The sequence below is a fragment of the Triturus cristatus genome, chromosome 9 (genome assembly GCF_964204655.1).
Source record: "Triturus cristatus chromosome 9, aTriCri1.1, whole genome shotgun sequence".
NCBI classification, from domain to species: domain Eukaryota; kingdom Metazoa; phylum Chordata; class Amphibia; order Caudata; family Salamandridae; genus Triturus; species Triturus cristatus.
The window spans coordinates 659,559,933-659,578,152 of NC_140592.1; the positions used below are offsets into that span (position 1 = coordinate 659,559,933).

At 44.7% G+C, this 18,220-nt stretch overlaps 1 protein-coding gene across 2 annotated transcripts in view; it reads right to left on the reverse strand.

Annotated features, from left to right (window-relative positions):
- CCDC61 (coiled-coil domain containing 61) overlaps positions 1–18,220 on the reverse strand; it is a 538,795-nt gene that overhangs the window by 208,775 nt on the left and 311,800 nt on the right. For both annotated transcript variants that reach the window (XM_085625716.1, XM_085625715.1), the window contains exon 9: positions 17,260–17,338. In XM_085625716.1, the coding sequence (XP_085481842.1) occupies positions 17,260–17,338 (79 nt within the window). The remainder of the gene's footprint in view (positions 1–17,259; positions 17,339–18,220) is intronic.

Consider the following 18,220-nt stretch of genomic DNA (forward strand, 5'->3'; position numbering starts at 1 on the left):
TATTTTGGGGAGGTCGAGTTTCTGTATGTTCTCCAAATTTACCACCCATGACCCGCAAAAAATGGTTTGCGAAGTATAGGCCAAGGTAAGAACCTTCTTCTGGACCAGTAAAGGTCCCCCATACTGCTTTTGGTAAGTGTTCCCAATCCATGTACCTGGGTGCCTGGCTAAAGCGGATCTATGGTTGTACTAATGGACATCCCATCTGGTGGACTTGAATGACTGAATACACTAGGCATAGGCAGACGCAGCGTTCTGAATGAAGTGGACGCTAAGGGATTGGAGAACATCGTAGATATGGTTTACTGGGCACAGATTTTGCAGGCCCTGTTGGACCTTTTAGGGGGGTCATATTGGTCTGGAGGTCAGCTCTGTGTTTGACAGTGTGGGACGGAAAGATTACCTTGGAAACAATCCTTTGGAGGGGCTATTGGTTAGGACAGGTATCCTGCTTGGAAGGCTTTGGCAACAGGACTTAATTGTGATCTCCAAGCTGGGAGATGTCTGGCAGGGGTTCCATACGAGATCCTTTCAAGAATTGCAGGTGGACTTCAATCTTTACCGCTCACAGTTTTACAAGTTTCTGCAACTTCGGCGTGCACTGAGGTGTTGTAGGAAGTCTCTGGTGGGGATACCCCAATTCAACCTACTGGAGGTGGACATGTTAATGGGGACCCTGGGGAAGGGAGGAATTTGATGGATTTATAAATCTCTAGTGAGTAATTCTCCTTACCCCCTCACCCTGTTGAGGGCTAAATGGGAAACATGGGCAAGTCTGTTGGGAGACAGTGATTGGAGAGAGTCATTAATAGAACCATGGGAGCTGGCAATATCCTCCAGGCTCTGGCTGATACAGCTGAAATAGCTGCATGTTACTTACTTGATGCCATTGAGTTTGTGGAGGGCTCACATAGTCCTCTCCCAATGCACTAGGAGTAACGAGGTGAGAAAGGATTTTTACCACATGATTTGGATCACCCCCTCACTGATATGTACTGGGCTCCCACTTCCCATGTCCTCACACAGGTTCTAGAAAGGACTATTGACCTATCTCCACTAATACCCCTTCTGGGTCTACTGGGACACATAGGAGGGAGCAAGGAAGAGCGAGCGCTGGTTGGTATGGGCACCCTAATTGCTAAAACAGATATGTCCTGTGCCTGGAACTCTGACATATCTCCCACAATACCTGCATGGTGCAGGGAAATGGACTGGTGTGCAAAACTGGAAGAACGTATTATATTACATCAATCAATCAATCAGGGATTTGTGAAGAGCACTACTCACCCGTGAGGGACTCAAGGCCCTTCAGGAAGGGAGTATTGGGCAGCTCAGAGTCATCCGAAGAGTCAGGTCTAGAGGCTCTTCCTGAAGGCAGTGTGGGGGTTCGTCTGATGCTGAGGGGTAGTTTGTTCCAGGTCTTGGCCGCATTGTAGTAGAAGGCTCTTCCTCCCGTCTGGCTCTCCAGATGAGAGGGATTTCGGCCAGGGCGAGGTCGGCGGAGCGGAGGGTTCTCTTGGGGGCGTGGAGGAGATTCTTTCGCTGAGGTATTGGGTCCAATGTTGTGGAGGGGTTTGTAGGCATGTGGAGGGGTTTATAGGCATGTGGAGGGATTTGTAGGCAGAGGATGCGGTCATGAGGATACCGTCATTAGCATAGGAAAATATGGGGCAAATGACTCATTATGGGTTGGAACGACCTGTCTGTTGCTGAATACAGGGTACCATATATTAACACCGTACCTGCCTGTTGGCACTCTATGGTTAAATGTTAACTTCTCATAACTCAATGAAGTTTGGATTATGAAAAAAATCTCGGTGGAGCTTCTCTAATGTGTTTGAAGTCTGGAAAAAAGTGGAAGAATGCCTTCTGGACTCTGTTCAGTCATGGAGTACAGTGTCATTTCCTATATGCTATGTAATGTTCCAACAATATTCTAGAGGTTTATGGATTTCTGTTTTCTGATATGTTAAACCAGTTTGTAGTTGTCTACTTGGATGACATTTTCCATTATTAGCAGAATATGCAATATCACAATCAATATGATTTACAAGCGTTATCCAGACTGAAACAAAATCCGTTTATCTGTAAGCCAAATAAATATGAGCTTAACCAATCCGAAGTGGAATGTTTAGGATTCTGTTTCAAGAGGCCAATGCATTCTAGGTCTGGCAGATTTCTACCAGCAGTTTAGTAACTTCTTTACTTACTAGACTTGTGATATACAATGATGCTGATTGAAATGCATTGTGATGATTTTCACTGTGATTCCAGGACAGAACAAGCCTTTTTTAAGCTAAAGAAGGTCTTTACCAAGGCTCTAATATTACCCTGACCCAACAAAACAATTTATTATTGAAACTGAAGCTTCTGATATGGCAATTAGGGCATTTCTTCTACAAAGGTAAGAAGATGACGGTTTTGAGCATACAATATTCTATTTGCCTCATATCCTAACTGACTGTAGGAGAAATTAGTCTGAATTACAAAGACAGCTGCTTGGAATGGAGTTGTCAGCTCAGACTGGGAGCATTATTTAATTGGAAAACGGGAACCTTCCTTTTTGTAATCCGAACAGACCTCTCTAATCTTGCAGTGCCTTCTGAACAAAGTTGCCAAGCTTGGTGGACTGATTGAACAAGCTACTTACCTTTGGTATCGCTTTATCTGGTACTGATTATCTGGTCACAAGTTCCTTACCATAGAATGTTCCCCAGGATTCAGATTGGATCTGATAATATTTCATTAGCAGTACCATAGCGCACTAGTAGGTGGCGTCATTGGGCTCCGTGTGGGGTCGTCTGCACCGGGAGTGACTCTTGCAGTGTCTATATAGGCCCCACCCGGGATGCTGACAGTTTCTTTTTGCAACTTTCCAAGCCAGAAGCACGGAGCCAAGAAGAATACAGACCATTGGTGCGTGAAACTAGAACCCTTAAGAGGGAAGCAAACCTTTTCATCAGATAGAGACTTCTAGCCGTAAATTCCTTTCCATAGATGAGAAACCTAAGCAATACCTCCCCAGTGGTGTGGCTGCGACACAGATTTAGACAAAAAAATCCTGTAGGACCGAATGGGCAAAGTGCCCGTCTCGCCAGACCCAACTGTCAAGGCAGTAGTGCTTTGTATATATGTGCAGTGAAGCCCATATTGCTGCCTGACAGATATCCAGGACAGGTACTCAACGAGCTAACACAGAGGTCACAGCTTTGGCCCTGGAGGATTCAGCATGCAAGCCTTCAGGAGGTTGCCTTGTGGCCAATGTGTAGCAGATTTTGATGCAGGGCACTATCCATTGTGAGGTGGTCTGTTTCTGCACAGCTTTTCCTTTTTTTGGGCTGGACGTACCCCACAAAGAGTTGATCTTCCACCTGGAACTCTTTTGTGCAGTCAAGGTAGCATGACAATGCTCTTTTTGGGTCCAGCCGATGGAATCTCTTCTCCGCTTTAGAGGGGTGAGGAGCGTAAAAGGCAGGCAAAGTGATGGACAGGCCTACATGAAATGGAGTTACCAACTTCGGTAGGAAGGATGCTCTTGTGCGAAGGACCAGTTTATCTCGTTAGATGGTAAGGTACGGAGGCTGTGATGACAGTGCCTGTAGCTCACTCACAGGCACCTGTAATCGACAATAAGAAGGCAATTTTTATGGTAAGGAGCCTTAGAGGGCACTTGTGTAGCAGCTGAAAAGGAGCACACATCCAAAATGTGAGAAAAAAGTTGGGGTCCCACTGAACAATAATGGAGGGAGCTGGTTGAAACATGTTAAAAACCTTTGAGAATCCTAGGGGCTTTGAAAAGGGATGGCTAATCTGGCAACCACAGAAATGTCAATATGGCAGACAAATATCCTTTCGATGCTCCCAAAGCAGAGCCCTGCAGGGCTAGGGAAAGAATAAGCAAAAGAACCTGGGAAAGGGGTGCAGATAGGCGGTCAACTTGTTTATCTGTACACAATGCCACAGACTTACTCCAACGGCAGGCATATACTGTCTTGGTGGAGGGAGCCTTGGCTGCCAAGTTAACAGTGCAGACTTCGAATGGAAGGTGGAAAGCTGTCAACTGTCGCTGCTCAATCTCCGCACATGATGGCGAAGTGTTTTCAGGTTTGGGTGCAGGATCCTGCCATGATTCAGCAACAGAAGATTCTCCTGAAGAAGCAGCCTGATAAATAGACCCGTGTTCATGCTCAACAGCTCGGTATATCAGACTCTCCATGCCCAATACTGAGCCACAAGAATGACTTCGGCCCAGTCGTTCCTGACCTTCTTGATAACTCTGGGCAGGAGTGGTATTGGCGCAAAGTCATACAGGCCTGAGCGCTACTTGAAACTAAAAGTTTCTCCAAGCTACAGCAGCCTAGGAAAGTACAGCGTGCAAAACTGCTGACATTGGGTGTTTTTGAAGACGACGAACAGATCCAACAAAGGCTCTCTCCATTCTTGGAAGAAACCTATGCACCACTTCGGGATGGAGAAGCCATTTGCAACTGCTAAGCACGGACAGCTGAGTTTGTGCGCCCTGGCATTCAGAGAGCCCACCAGGTGTTCATACACCAGGGAAATGCTCTGATGTTCCAGCCATGTCCAGGGGTTAAGGGCCTCTTGACAAAGGGTCAACAGCCCCACCCTGCCCTGTTTGCTTTAATACCACATTGCAAGGGAGTTGTCTATGACCACCTGTACCAACTTTCAATGCCAGCCGGATCACTTGGAGCTCCAACAAGTTGATGTGAAGTCTGGATTCCTCCGGAGACCACATACCTCGGATGTCCACATCTCCCAAATGCCCGCCTCAGCCCAGAAGTGATGCATCTGTCACCAAAGCCAGCTCTGGCTGGGGAATGGAGAGGGGCACATGTGTCACAAGGATGCAGGGGGCCAGGAGGCCCAACAGCCTCAGAGTCAGTCTCACAGAAATCCAGGATAGAGGCCAAAACATGGGTATCATAGTCTGAATATCATGAACTCGCTGCTTGGGAGGATACCACCTAAACTACACAGTGTCCAGAAAAGCTCAGATGAAAGGGAGGGTCTGAGGAGGAGACAGGTGTGAATTTTAGCGCGTTAATAGTAAACCCCAGCAGGTGCAAAAGGTTCATCGTTGTTTGAAGGTTGAAGACGACTGACTGGGCTAGGCTGCCTTCAACATCCAATCGTCGAGGTATGGTAAGATTGGAATTTTATCCCCTGCAACCACTGCCATCGCTTTCGACAACATCGGAGGGGTGCTGATAATGCCAAGGGGAGCAGAGCAAACTGAAAGTGCTCTTGGCCTGCCGTGAACTGGAGTCAACACCCATGGGCAGGCAGGACATGGATGTGAAAATAAGCATCCTGTAAGTCCAGCAATACTATCCAGTCTCCTGGGTCCAGAAAAGGCAGGAGTTGCATGAGTAATATGAACTTCTTCTTCAGAAAGAGATTGAGGAGGCGCAGGTCTAGAATAAGACAAAGGACTCCACCCTCCTAGGGCCCCAGAAAGTAGCGGGAATAGCAACAAAGACCTAATTCTCAGGCCTGCATCCTCTCTATAGCTCCCTTGGCAAAGAGCTAACATTTGCTGACAGAGCAAGGAAAGGTGGTCCTCAGTCAGCTAGTCGGAAGTCGGGTGGGGGTGGGTTTGGTCACAAAATGAAGGCAGTAGCCATTTTGGACGAGCTGCAAAACCGAACGGTCGAATATAACTGACCTCCAGTGGTGCAGGTTAAGTCTGCGGCTGCCGGTAGACTGGCTTGAATTATGACTACCTGTCCCACGTGGTCTGTGTTAACCACATCTCAGGCCATGAAAAGACTGTGCGGTTTCTTGGCCAGGGTGGCTGGGAATGTAAAGATGCAGTTGGAAGCCCCTGGAAGAGGCGTTATGTAGACTGGGGTTGGCGAGAGACCACAACAAGGCCCAAGAACCTAGCCGTAGCTCTGCTGCCCTTAAAGTGTTCTAGCCCTGAGTCCATTTTCTCTCCAAACAACTGAGCGCCATTAAGGGGCACCTCCAGGAGCGAAGATAGTGGTTCTCAGCCTAGCGTGGCGTCTAAGGGCCACAAACAATGAAATCACTCTTCTCAGCAAAATAGGCGTGTCCAGCCCACATCATATTGTGAACTTGGCTGTATCCCTGCCATCAGCAACTGCATGGCCCGGGCCTCCTCCGAGACCATGGGCAGGACTTGTGCATCTGCGTCCCAGATGATATGGGAGCATCGGCCCAAGAAGCACACAGTTTTCACAGACTGCAGTGCCAGGCTGACGGAAGAAAACATCCCCTTTCCAAAGGTATCGAGTCTTTTGGATTCCCTATTCGGTAGAGTCATAGGAAGCCTGGACTACCAAGCTCTCTGGGGCGGGGTGCTGGGTGAGGAAACTGGTGTCCCCTGGGGCGGGGCAAGGGCGGCAGGCAATTGTCCTATGCACAAGAGCCCCTGTGAAGGGCCTGGACCAGGAACCGCGTTAGGACATCAGTAAGGGCTTCATTAAACAGATGTAATAGTTTGGTGGGGACAACTCCCGGCTGAAGCACTGCCACTGAGGGTAGCGTAAGGTCTAGAACCTCAGCTGCCCTTGGCATCTCCATCTCAAATGAGCCACCCTTCTTCATAGCCACAGTGGGGGAAAGACAAGACCAGTGTCTGGGGCAGTGTCTGGTTCACTGGCATCTGCCAGATTCTCACATAAGTTGTCCTCTGGATCTTCCAAGGGCTGGTAACCATTAGGGTGATCAGACCCATACCAATCATCAACCAATCCAGGCCTGTCATATGAATAAGGGACTGGCTCTGATATAGGGAGTTTGCCCCCGTGGGCAGGTGTCTAGCGACACCTGTCTGGTTCCGTATGGGAATTGGGGATAATGATGGGGATTGGGCAATCATGGGGCTTCAGCACTAGAGAGGCACAGAGGAAAGTGGAAGTGGCTCAAATGGTACCGCTCCAAGATCCATCAATGGATGAAAGGGGCCCAATGGGCACCGTGGGAGTATCTGCCGGAGGAGGACTAGTAGGGGCCCCTCCCGAGCCCGCAGTCCTTGAAGTGACGGGCCATGTAAATATGAGGTGCAAGGCCTCACTGAACTCACATTACTGGACGGGGATTACTCCAGCTCCCAGAAACTCTGTAAAGCATGGAGACGGCCCAAGTGCAGGCTTCACCACAGAGCTAGACCTTGAATGCCGACGCTCCCTTGTCAAAGAAGTTCAATGGACATGGTGAAGTTGAAAATCTCTTCAACTTCCTGCTCTTTTTGTCCTGGTGAGACTTAACTGATTTCCCAGACAACTTTGACTTCAAAGACGAGCGCCTAGAGTGGCTAAGCAAACTATCTGGGGTCCTCCATGTCGATTGAGATCTTGAGCGTTGTGGTGAGAAGCCACTCCCTCAAGGCCTTGTGGTGCATGGTGCAGCAATCGATGCATGTCTTGGCTTCGTGGTCACGCTCCAAGCACCAGAGGCACGCCAAATCCGGTGTGTCACCGACATCTGCTGATGATAGGCGATACACGGCTTAAAACCAGCTTGCCTAGTGGACATCCTGACGCACCAGGAGACAAGGTTTCAACAAAAAGTGGTTAGACAAAAAAAGACTGGGGGTAGTTCTTCGCGGCCGCCTCTCTATCACAAGGATGATGTCATCAGTGATGTCATGAGTGATGCCACTGACCATGTCATGAGTGATGTAATATGTGACGTCATCAGCAGTGGATTGCGGGCGCGCGAGTTATAGTTATCTGAACTAACTATAACGGGGGAATTTCATTGGTTTTTTACGAGTGAAATATCCACCTAACTGTAACGTGTGAAACCTATGGTTTCTTCAGTGAATTATATATATGTATATGTTTTTCCACGGGGGGGGGGGGGAAGGTTACAGGGATGTAGCTAGGCTCAGATTTGACTTTACAAAACCAGAGAAATTCAGCAGCTATAGTTACCTGAGCAAACTATAACTTACACCCCCGCAATGCACTGCTATTGACCTCACATATTACATCACTCATGACATGGTCAGTGACATCACTGCTGACATCTCAAATGTCATCACTGATGACATCATAGAGTGAGTGCAAGTGTTTTTAAAAGTTCATGGGTGTTAAACATATACTAACCTACTACAAAAGTTAAATTAGTATACTAGTTGTACTAATACTGAGCGATAATACCACTAACATATATTATATGAGTGGCTATGTGACTGTATGTATCCTTGGGTGTGTGAGTTGGTGTATAGGTGGGTGTGTGAGTAGCTGTGTGGGTGAGTGAGATGCTGTGTGAGTGTCAGTATTGGTGAGTGAGTGGGTGTGTCAGTGGCTGTATAGGTGAGTGAGTGGCGGTGTGAGTGGCTCTATGGGTGAGTAACTGGGTGTGCAGTGCCTGTATGGGTGAGTGAGTGGGTGTCTGAACAGCTGTATAAGTCAGTGAATTTCACAGGTGTCGCATGAGTGAAATTTGACCCCAACTATAATGTTCCTGTAACCTTTGGTTTTCTTCAGTGAGGTTCACACAAAGCGCAGAATATTTTTAGCATTTATGACTATCAATTGAGTTCCTAAGATGCAAAAGCATAAATTGCTTACCTGTAATCAGGACAGCATGGCTTCTACCAAACAGAGCATCTCTAGATGTAAAGTCTCTTGTATAGTATTATCCTACAAACTGGCCAACAAACACTTGCCTGCCAGACCTAATTCCCATTCTACAAGGGGCAAGGTAGCAACAGCTGCTCTACTAAGAAATATCCCCATCTCTGAAAATATGCAAAGCTGTTACTTGGAGATCGGTGCATACTTTCACCAGGCGTTACTGTCTAGACTCAGACACTCAAGTAGGGAAGGCCTCTTTAAGGAATCTCGTTAACTGTTCCTGTTGTTTGATGCCTTGATTCGTCCGCAGGTGTGTGGGATGGGCTTGCTATTCCATTCAATGCTTATGACCATTGATGACGATCCCTTGGAAGAGAAAGATAAATTGCTTACCTGTGATCCTAGTTCTCTTCCAGGGAATCCTAATAAAAGTCATAAGCAACCCGCCTCCATGGACTGATCACGCACAGCAGCTTATAAATTTGGTTATGTTTTCTTAATATTATTACAAAAAAGACCTGTTTTAACTGTCACCTTTGGGGCATGATAGGATACAGGAGGTTCTGGAGGTCTTAAAGGCACGGTGCCAGTATTTATTTGTTATGCTTTAAATGCAGCCTATTGGCTAACAATGCCTTTTTATTCCCTTGCAGTTTTCTCTTCCTATGCTTTCGTAGGAATACTGATCCACCTTGAAAGCTGAGGGGCAGGAGCCTCTGCAGGTACGCTTTTAATTACCCATGAAATATTTACACGGTGTTGTAGTCCTGGGCTCATCAATACAACACCAGACTTTGGAATAGTATTGAGCCTTCAGGTAGACCCGGTGTAGTCTTTTCTATTTCCTTTGGACCTTTTGCATTACCTAAGACTGCTCTGGTGCTTTTTCGGATTTTCATTGGTAGGGGGCACTCCCTACGAGCTCCCTTTTGGACATCCTGCGAGCTAGGGGCTCAGACCTGGGCAGCAGTCCAGACTGCGAGACCTTATCTTTCCAGATTACCATCACAAACAACTATACGTTAAAAGGTCTCCTGATTTATAGACCGCCAAGGGCAAAAAGCCCTCTGCTACAGCTACTAAGCCCGTTCTTAGAATCAAGTGTAAAGGGCTCAGATTTCACCATCCTGGGCGATTTCAATGTACACTTGGAAAAGATTTCAGACAAAAATAAGATAACATTGACCGATTCAATGTCCAACATGGAGCAGATTGTAAGCACGATACCCATGTGGCTGGGCACACGCTCGATGCGATCTTTACCTCAAATACAAACATCGAGATCTTGGAAATACTGCCCTTTCCCTGGTCAGACCATAAAGTAATAAAATTCACCTTAACGGTAGAGCAGGTCACAGCAGCCAGTGCTTCCCAGCATAGGTGTATCAGCTATCAGGACTGGTCCAAGATTGATAAGCCTAAATTGCAGGAGCAGCTTTTTATAACCATTCCGGAACTTGAGTTAGACAGCAACCTAGCTGCCGGACTGGTTTACAGTTGGGTGAACTCAGTGTTCGAATTAGCAGTCCCGCTGAAAAAAATTACCTCCAGGAGGAAAAATCCCTCACAACCATGGTTCACTGATAAACTGAAGGCGCAAAAACAAAATTGAAGAAGGGCGGAAAGGAAATGGAGGGCCGACTATGAACAACGGACGAAAGATGAATACAGAAGTTCCCTGGCAATTAACAAAAAACTAATCCTAGAGGAACAAAGTAACTATTTTATACGAAAAATAAATGAGGCCAAGAATTCCAGTAAGGAACGATTTGCCACGGTAAAAAAACTAACATACCTCAGTAACCAGATAGACTGCAGCACTGAACTATGCAACACTTTCGGTCAGTTCTTTGTAGATAAAGTCAATTCTGTTTATGAGTCTTTCAAAACGACCAACAAGTCTGTTACCCCACAGTCAGTCATAGAACCCAAACAGGGCCTGCCCACTGGAATCTCCAATCCGGAGTTCCACTTTTGGCCCCCATCTGTGGAACAGATTAAACAGGTGGTAATGACAACTAGGTCTGGGGGCCTAATGGACCCCTGCCCACCTAAGGTGATGCACCTGTTTCCAGATCTACTGAGCGACCAACTAACCCTGGTTTTTACACAGATAATTAAATCTAGCGGTTTACCAGATGCCTGGAAAACAGCCTCAGTCCTCCCGTTACTAAAGAAGGCAAATTTAGATCCGCAGGATCCCGGGAACTACAGACCAATTTCGAGAATCCCTTTTCCAGCAAAAGTACTGGAAAAATTGTTGAATAAACAATTGTCAAAAATGTTAACCTCAGTAAATGCCCTAGACCACTCACAGTACGGGTTCCGAGTGGAATATGGAACCAAAACAGCTTTGATCATGGCAGTGGAGGAACTCAGGAGTGTACTGGATGCTGGAGGGAAGGCCGCCTTGATTCTATTAGATCTCTCGGCGGCCTTCGACACTGTAAACCATGATACGTAAACCATGATACGCTCCAGACCCGACTAGCCGAAGTAGGAGTTCACGAGACGGCACTCTAGTTGCTATCCTCATATCTAACCAATAGAACTTTTACAGTTAAATTAGGAGAGGCCACATCCAAACCCTTTAACTCACTGTGCGACATACCTCAGGGGTCCTCCTTGAGCCACACCCTTTTTAATATATATGTTGCCCCATTAGCAGCTATAATAAGGAACTGTGGTTTCTTACCCATCTCCTATGTAGACAACACCCAAATAGTGGTATAGGTCTCAAACAACTTAGAAGAGACAGCAGGCAGTTTTAGCAACTGCATGAGACAGATTAACCACTGGATGCAGCGTAACTGCCTAAAATTAAACGGTGATAAAATCGAAATCATGCTGCTTGGGACAGATATGAATTTCTGGTCCCCAAAATAGGGGCCAGATAGCCTAGGCGACTGCCCATCCCCAGTGGACAAAGTTAGAAGCCTGGGAGTAGTACTGGATAACAAACTATCTTTTAACACCCAGACAAACAAACTGTCTTCCACGGTGTGGTATATCCTCAAAATGATAAAAAAATTATTGCAGTTTATTCCCCAAGATTTTTGTAAAACATTAGTAACAGCACTGGCCTTATCTTGGTTGGATTACGGGAATGCCTTGTATGCTGGGATACAAATTCAACATCTAACAAAACTACAGCGCCTACAGAATGCCGCAGCAAGACTGGTGCTGGACATTCCCAGATCTGAGCCAGTTGCCCACAGACTAGGAGTCCTCCATTGGCTACCTATTGAAAAGAGGATAAAGTTTAAGTCAGTCTGCCTGGCCTATAAAGCCCTCCACGGGGTAGGGTCCCACTTTTTAAAAACACATTTGAAACAGTATGAGCCATCCAGGAGCCTGAGATCAAGCCAGGCAAAGTTGATTGAGGTTCCTAAATTTAGGCAAGTTAGGTGGGGGGGGGGGGGAGAAGCTTCCTGCTGCAGGCAGCTAAGACTTGGACCTTCTCCCTATTACAATCAAAAACATCCCATCGCTACTCTCATTCAGGAAAGAGGTAAAAACCTGGCTGTTTACTCCTTAGTTAGAACACCATTCTACAGCAGATCTAGATTTTTACATTGATTCAGCGCCAAGACGCCCATGGGCATTCGTGCGCTTTATAAATTCGTAAATTAAATCAAATCAATCAAATCAATCCTTTCTCTTCTGAAGGTTAAGAAGGAGAAAGAGGTATGAATGCCTTTCGTGTTATCTGTGTGTGTGTCTCTGATATTGGAAGGGGTGTCTAATGTTTTACTCTGCTCTGTCTTCTTTCGCTGCAGACATGAGCTCCTGGTTTGTGGGTAGAAGTTTGGAGTGCAGATAGCCATAGAGAAGACCAGAGCCCTGATGATAGCGACGACTAATCGTCTCCTTTATTATTTTATCCCCTTTCCTTTTCCCCCCTAGAGGCTTCCACGTAGAGCTCTGATTATAACAAAGCACACTCTTCGGGTAGCATAAGGGGAACTGGGAAACATAGCATCGCCCCCGCTGGATTTTGCTAACACGAGGTGGGTGATCCCTTCAATACCTTGTACCATCTGGTGTCTGACAGGAACACGCAGGCCGACTTGTCTGTTTAGGTTGTCGGTTCATTAGAAAATGATTGTTGGATAAAGTGTGTTGGAAGGTGAAAACGAGGATACCATAACCTCCGTGCAAGATGTTGTGTTGGAAGGTGATGGTGCTTTTACGATGGATAAGTGGTGTTAAAAAATGGATACTGAAGGATCCTTAAGAAAGTTATACGCATGGTAGTTTCTGGAAAGAGGAGAAAGAGTTGTGGGTTATTATCTGTTTGAGCTTTTGTCAAGGTTCTGGACAAAATGACCATGTGTGGAGATAGTCTTTTGATAAGAAGTGATAGGTTCATGTGTCCAGTGGGTTCGAGAACTAAGCTTATAAATATGGTTCATGAAGGATATATGGGGCAGAGTTTAACTCAACGTCATCTCAAAGAGCAAATTTGGTGGCCAGTCATGGATGACCAGGTCATTCCATGGGTGGTAAGATGCAGTGTTTACAAAGAGGGCGAAAAGAGACTTAATGAAGGAGCACAATCAGTCATGGGGCATGTAACTAATCCAGGAAAAGCTTGGCATAGTGGGTGCATTGATTTTATTGGCCCTATGTCTGAACTACGTAGTGATTGCAGATGTGCTTTGGTGGCTGTAGATGTTTTCTCTAAGTCGTTGAGTGTGATGTTCATTAGAGAAATCACCTCAGAAGCCACGATTCATACCTTGAGAAAGATGTTCTTGGAGAAAGATGCTCCATCGCATCGATCCTTATAACTAACAATGCTACACAGTTGATGTCTAATGAAATGGGGATGTTCCTGCGGCAGCATCGCATCAGGCATCATTGCACTATTCTCTACAACCCACAGGGTAATGGTATTATTAAAAAGGTCTAACAGCTGGTGAAGGGAGCAATCCAAAGGGCTGAGGTGTCAGGACAGGATATTAAAAGAGCTGTGGAAGAATGGGTGTGGGCTTATCACACCACTAAGCCACTTTAAAATCATCCTTTGAGTTGATGAGGATAAGAATCCCGGGTGCCAAATTGGTACCGTTATGGATGAAGGAATGGGTGGCAAGTGGTGTGTGGAAAGCTAGTGTTGAGAAGGATGTGTTGGGTTTAACAGGAGTAATTGTGAAGATTGGGTAAAGATCAAGACTGGCAAGGTGGTGAAAGGTTTGTGAAAGTTTAAAGTTACATTTAAAGTAGTGCAGGTGTGCCACTCTAATGTTATTTTGGAGAATGGGGAGCGGTGGAATCGACACACAGTTGCATTATATCAGAAAGGTGATGAATGTGCTGTTGAGAGGGTTGAGAATTGCAGTGGATACATGTTGATGAAAGATGGTGATTTTGGGAAAGGAAGAGGAGGGACAAGTTCGCAGGTAGAAAGGGGTATGTGAGTAAATGGTTGTCCCAGCTACCTTCACAGAGGAAAGAAGTATTGGGGATTTGTTGAGCTCCAAAGTAAGAAGGAGTATGAGAGATCGGAGACCATCATAGTATTTGAAAGATATTTGCTAATGCCTATGTTATTATTTTGCTTGATGTTATTTCTTTATTCAATTTTTGTTATGTTTCTTTTGTATTTTGTTGTAACAATACAATGCTGTTTATTGTATTAGGGATGTTACTTTATTCCTTTATTCATTAGGTTGCATGGATTAATCTCCTTAATACTGTCATATTATAGAAGGGAAGGGGATGGGATGTGTTTGTATTGAGCTTGGTGGTATTGTGTCTAGTGCCCTGCATAATCTACATCCTGTGCTGCTTTTAAGTGGAATCATACAGCTGTAAGATTCCACATTATAGTTTGAAGGTGAACGTTTGTTGAGGGACACTTAGTTACTGGCCAGCAAAATAGAGTCTGCTCCTTGTTGTTGTCCTGAATAAGGCCACTTACTTACTCAACCGCTTTGTCTACTGCGCATCCGTCACATCCAATCCAAGCAGGTTCTGACACCTCAGACATCGAATCTACATTCCCTGTCTGTAAGATGGGTATAAAAAACACTCCACTTTGTTCCAGCCCTCAATTTTTAGCAAGATTCTTTTGTCTAACTTCTATTCATGATGGTCTATGTAGCATCTGCTTAGGTGATCTGTCTGACAATTTTGAAGATCTGTTAAGTCAACTGCCTGAATCAACAAGTTTCCTGCCAGTGGCTAATGTCAAATTGCTTTGAATTTTTTTTGTCAGGTTTCTTGGCCGTGTTTCACCCACCTGTCGAGATCATTTGGGACTAGGAAGATGCACAACGCAATGGGCCCCCACACGGATGAAATCTGTTGTGCTATTGGTAGTGATGTTTGCAAAAACATGGGGCATTGCTGAAAAATTGTAATAACTTAATTTCAAAGGATACATTTCTCCATTCTGTGTGTGCATATCACTCATAGGTAGTCAAGAACCTGCACAGAGGACAACGCAGACTTTAAGGTTGATATGCAAGCCAAAGCAATATAATAAGTTGACTCTGGTGTAGAAATCCCTCTCAGCCTGTAGCTCAGAGCTTGCCTTGATCAAACAGCAGTCCAGGTGGGGATAGGCGTAGATCTTCTTCCTTCAAAGGCAAACAGACAGCCCACTATAGCCATAAACTTCAAGAAAGTTCTTGAGGCAGATTTCACTCCGAAGAGCAGAACTTTGTTTTGGTAATTTACCTTGCCTACTATGAATCTCAGAAACATTCTGAGTTTCGCTTCTCCTGGTATATGAAAATAAGCAACTTGTAGCTCCACAGAACATATCAGGTCTCCCTTCATAAGCTGTAGACATATGTGAAGTAAGGCTGTCACCATGAAGGTAAGCTTCCTGATCCATTTGTTGGATTGCCCAAGGACAAAGATTAGCCTGAACTCCTCTGAGGGGCTTTTCTTGGGAACCAAAATAATTCATGGAATAGATTCCTTTCATTCTTTGAGATGAAGGAACTGGTTCCATTGCATATTTTCGAGCAGTGATTTCACCTCCTTCTTTAAAAGTCACAGTTGACATTTTGGCACTGGTTTTCGTGGGACTGACAGAGAAGGAACTTTGAACTGTAGGGTGTACCCATCCTGGATGATCTGCCAGAACCATTTGTTGGTAGTGATAAAACTCCACTCTTTCAGTGGGTTTTTACACTTTCTCTCTCCGAAGAATGGCAAAGTAGAAAAACGTATAATCTTTTAGGTCTATCTGGACTTACCCAAGAACATTTCTGATCAGAAATTAGTGAATAAGGTTGAAGCAGTTTTCATGGTCTTGGAGACACTGAAGTGCGCCCCTAGGCACCATAACTAAACCTTGTGGTAGAAGTGGCCTAGGTGACAGAGCTGGCCTTTTCAGCCTTGATGGTAAGTCCAGTAGATCAAGAGGTTCCTGTAGAGAATCCTATGCAGGAATATCAATTAATGACAATGGAAGCGGCAATTATATCTCATCATGGTGATAATCACAATGATCTCCTGATGAACTTGAGAAAACAGAAGACGTGGACTGTCTCGAGGCTGATCTCCTTGACGGCGACCTGGATGTTGTCAGATTCGCAGTAAAACTTTTTGACTGCTATCGTTGGTGTCTTCTTGTATTGAAGGTCCTGCTATTGGGTATCTTGCCATTGAAGGCCAAGCTGATGGCACAGATCCCAACGTTGTTGGAGTGGACATCAGTTGGGCTGGTGCCAGGGGTACACTTTTGGAACCTGTGGTCTTGTCATCGACATTAGTTGCGTTGTTTAAATCCTCAATGGCAAATAGGTTGGTTCTTCGTCATTTTCTGTCACAATTCTAACTGTTTAGCAGAATGTGTGGCTAGTACACAAACCACACATACTGAATGAAGTTCAGAAGCAGCTTTTTTCCTTCTACAAGAGGGACATTTTGCTGACAGAAGGAATTTTGTTAGAATAAATTCCCTCACAAAGGGTAAAATGAAGGGAAAAAGATATCAGGTGTAAAAAAACATCGAATGAAAGCAAAAGTTCATCAATCCTTTAGAAATGTAAGAAGGAAAAAGTGTGATTAAAGCTTGTAAGAGTTCAGAGATCCTCTCGGCACAAGCTGGAAAAAAAAGAACTGAAAAAGTGAGGCAAACTGTCAGTAAAGTACATGCTGGAAAGAAACAGTGTATGCTGGTAGCAGTACCCTTTTGGCCTGACAAGCACCTTTTTCTTCATTTATCACTTTAGCAGAGGGAAGGGTAAAAGTTACTTTGGGTGGTGTAGCATTTTCTTTTCATTTAGGTGCTGCAATGTGGTCTTACAGCTGTTTACCAGTAAGGTATTTGCCTAAGAAACATGCAGCAAAGCTGGACTGTCTTGCTCTTCATGAAGGTGTCATCAGACTAAATGTAATTGAGGTGACCACCTCCTACTACAGATTGACTATATTATATTAATAAAGAAATGTTCTGGGTTTCCAGCAGATGTATGGGAATAGTCTACATTTAGGACTGTCAGTGCAGATCCAACAATGCAGAAGAAAACGGTTTGTCTTAATACAGTGCAAGCAAGGCAATGCATTAGATTTTTAAAACATATCGCAAAATTTGGAAATAGGTTCCAAGTCTGAAGTGTGTCAGCACGTTAGCACTAAAAGGATTAAAAATAAACCACATCATAGAGGTTTCAGTCTTAGGTCCTGGAAATCGGACTTGAAGGGTAAATAATGTGGTACTTACTGTTTGCTTTCACTTTCTTTCTGCTTTCGCTCTTTGTCTTTTATGTATGCAGTTGGGTCAAACCTTGGTAATCGAGTTCCTGCAAGGGACAGAAAAAAGATTTAAGTTAACAGAAACACTCAATAGAATGGGTGCAAAATGATTAAGTAACCTTCTCATGAGCCATTTAAATACGGCAAGTTCGTTAGGGATTAAACCAGTATCCAAAAGTCAAAAAACATTTCAAACCTAATATAGAACGTTTAGTATTGATTTTGTGTTGTGGTTTAGGGATAACTAGGGTGGGGAAGTTTAGTGTTATTCCCCCATAAGCATATGTGGCCTTCCTTCTGCCATTGATCAATAATGTATTTTCCCCATTCAGGACACCAAGGTGGTATTATAAAACAGTATGCGGTAATGTCAAATGTGGGAAATGATAAGACTAAGAAACAGGTGTTAAAGACGTGGAAGATAATTTTTTAAAAGAAAAACACATTAAATATGCACAGAAAAACGAATCACTAGAACAACCAGCTAAACAACTCACAATACGTGACCAAATCAAAGAGCTATAAACCACTTTCACCATAAAACACAGCTATAATTAAATATAAAAAACAATGACAAATCCAATTGGTCTGGAATTTTTTATGTAACAAAAGGTTCTTCACTGATTGGCAGCTGTGTGTGATATGTTTGTAGATGTGTGAATGATTGATTACAAGAATGTGTCACAAAGTGTAAGGATGGATGAATGGAGAACTCTTCCTTAATGGATGAAAAGGCGATTGAGTGATATTAGCATTGAAGGAGGAATGGGTCTGTGAGAGGGCTCAGGTGGATGGATGAGGACATATATGGGAATAGATCGATGACTTGGTGAGCATATGGGTCACTGGATGAATGAGCCCTTGGATAAGAGAATGGGAGAGATTGGATGAAGCAGTCAATGGATAAGTCATGGTAGCAAGTGCTATAA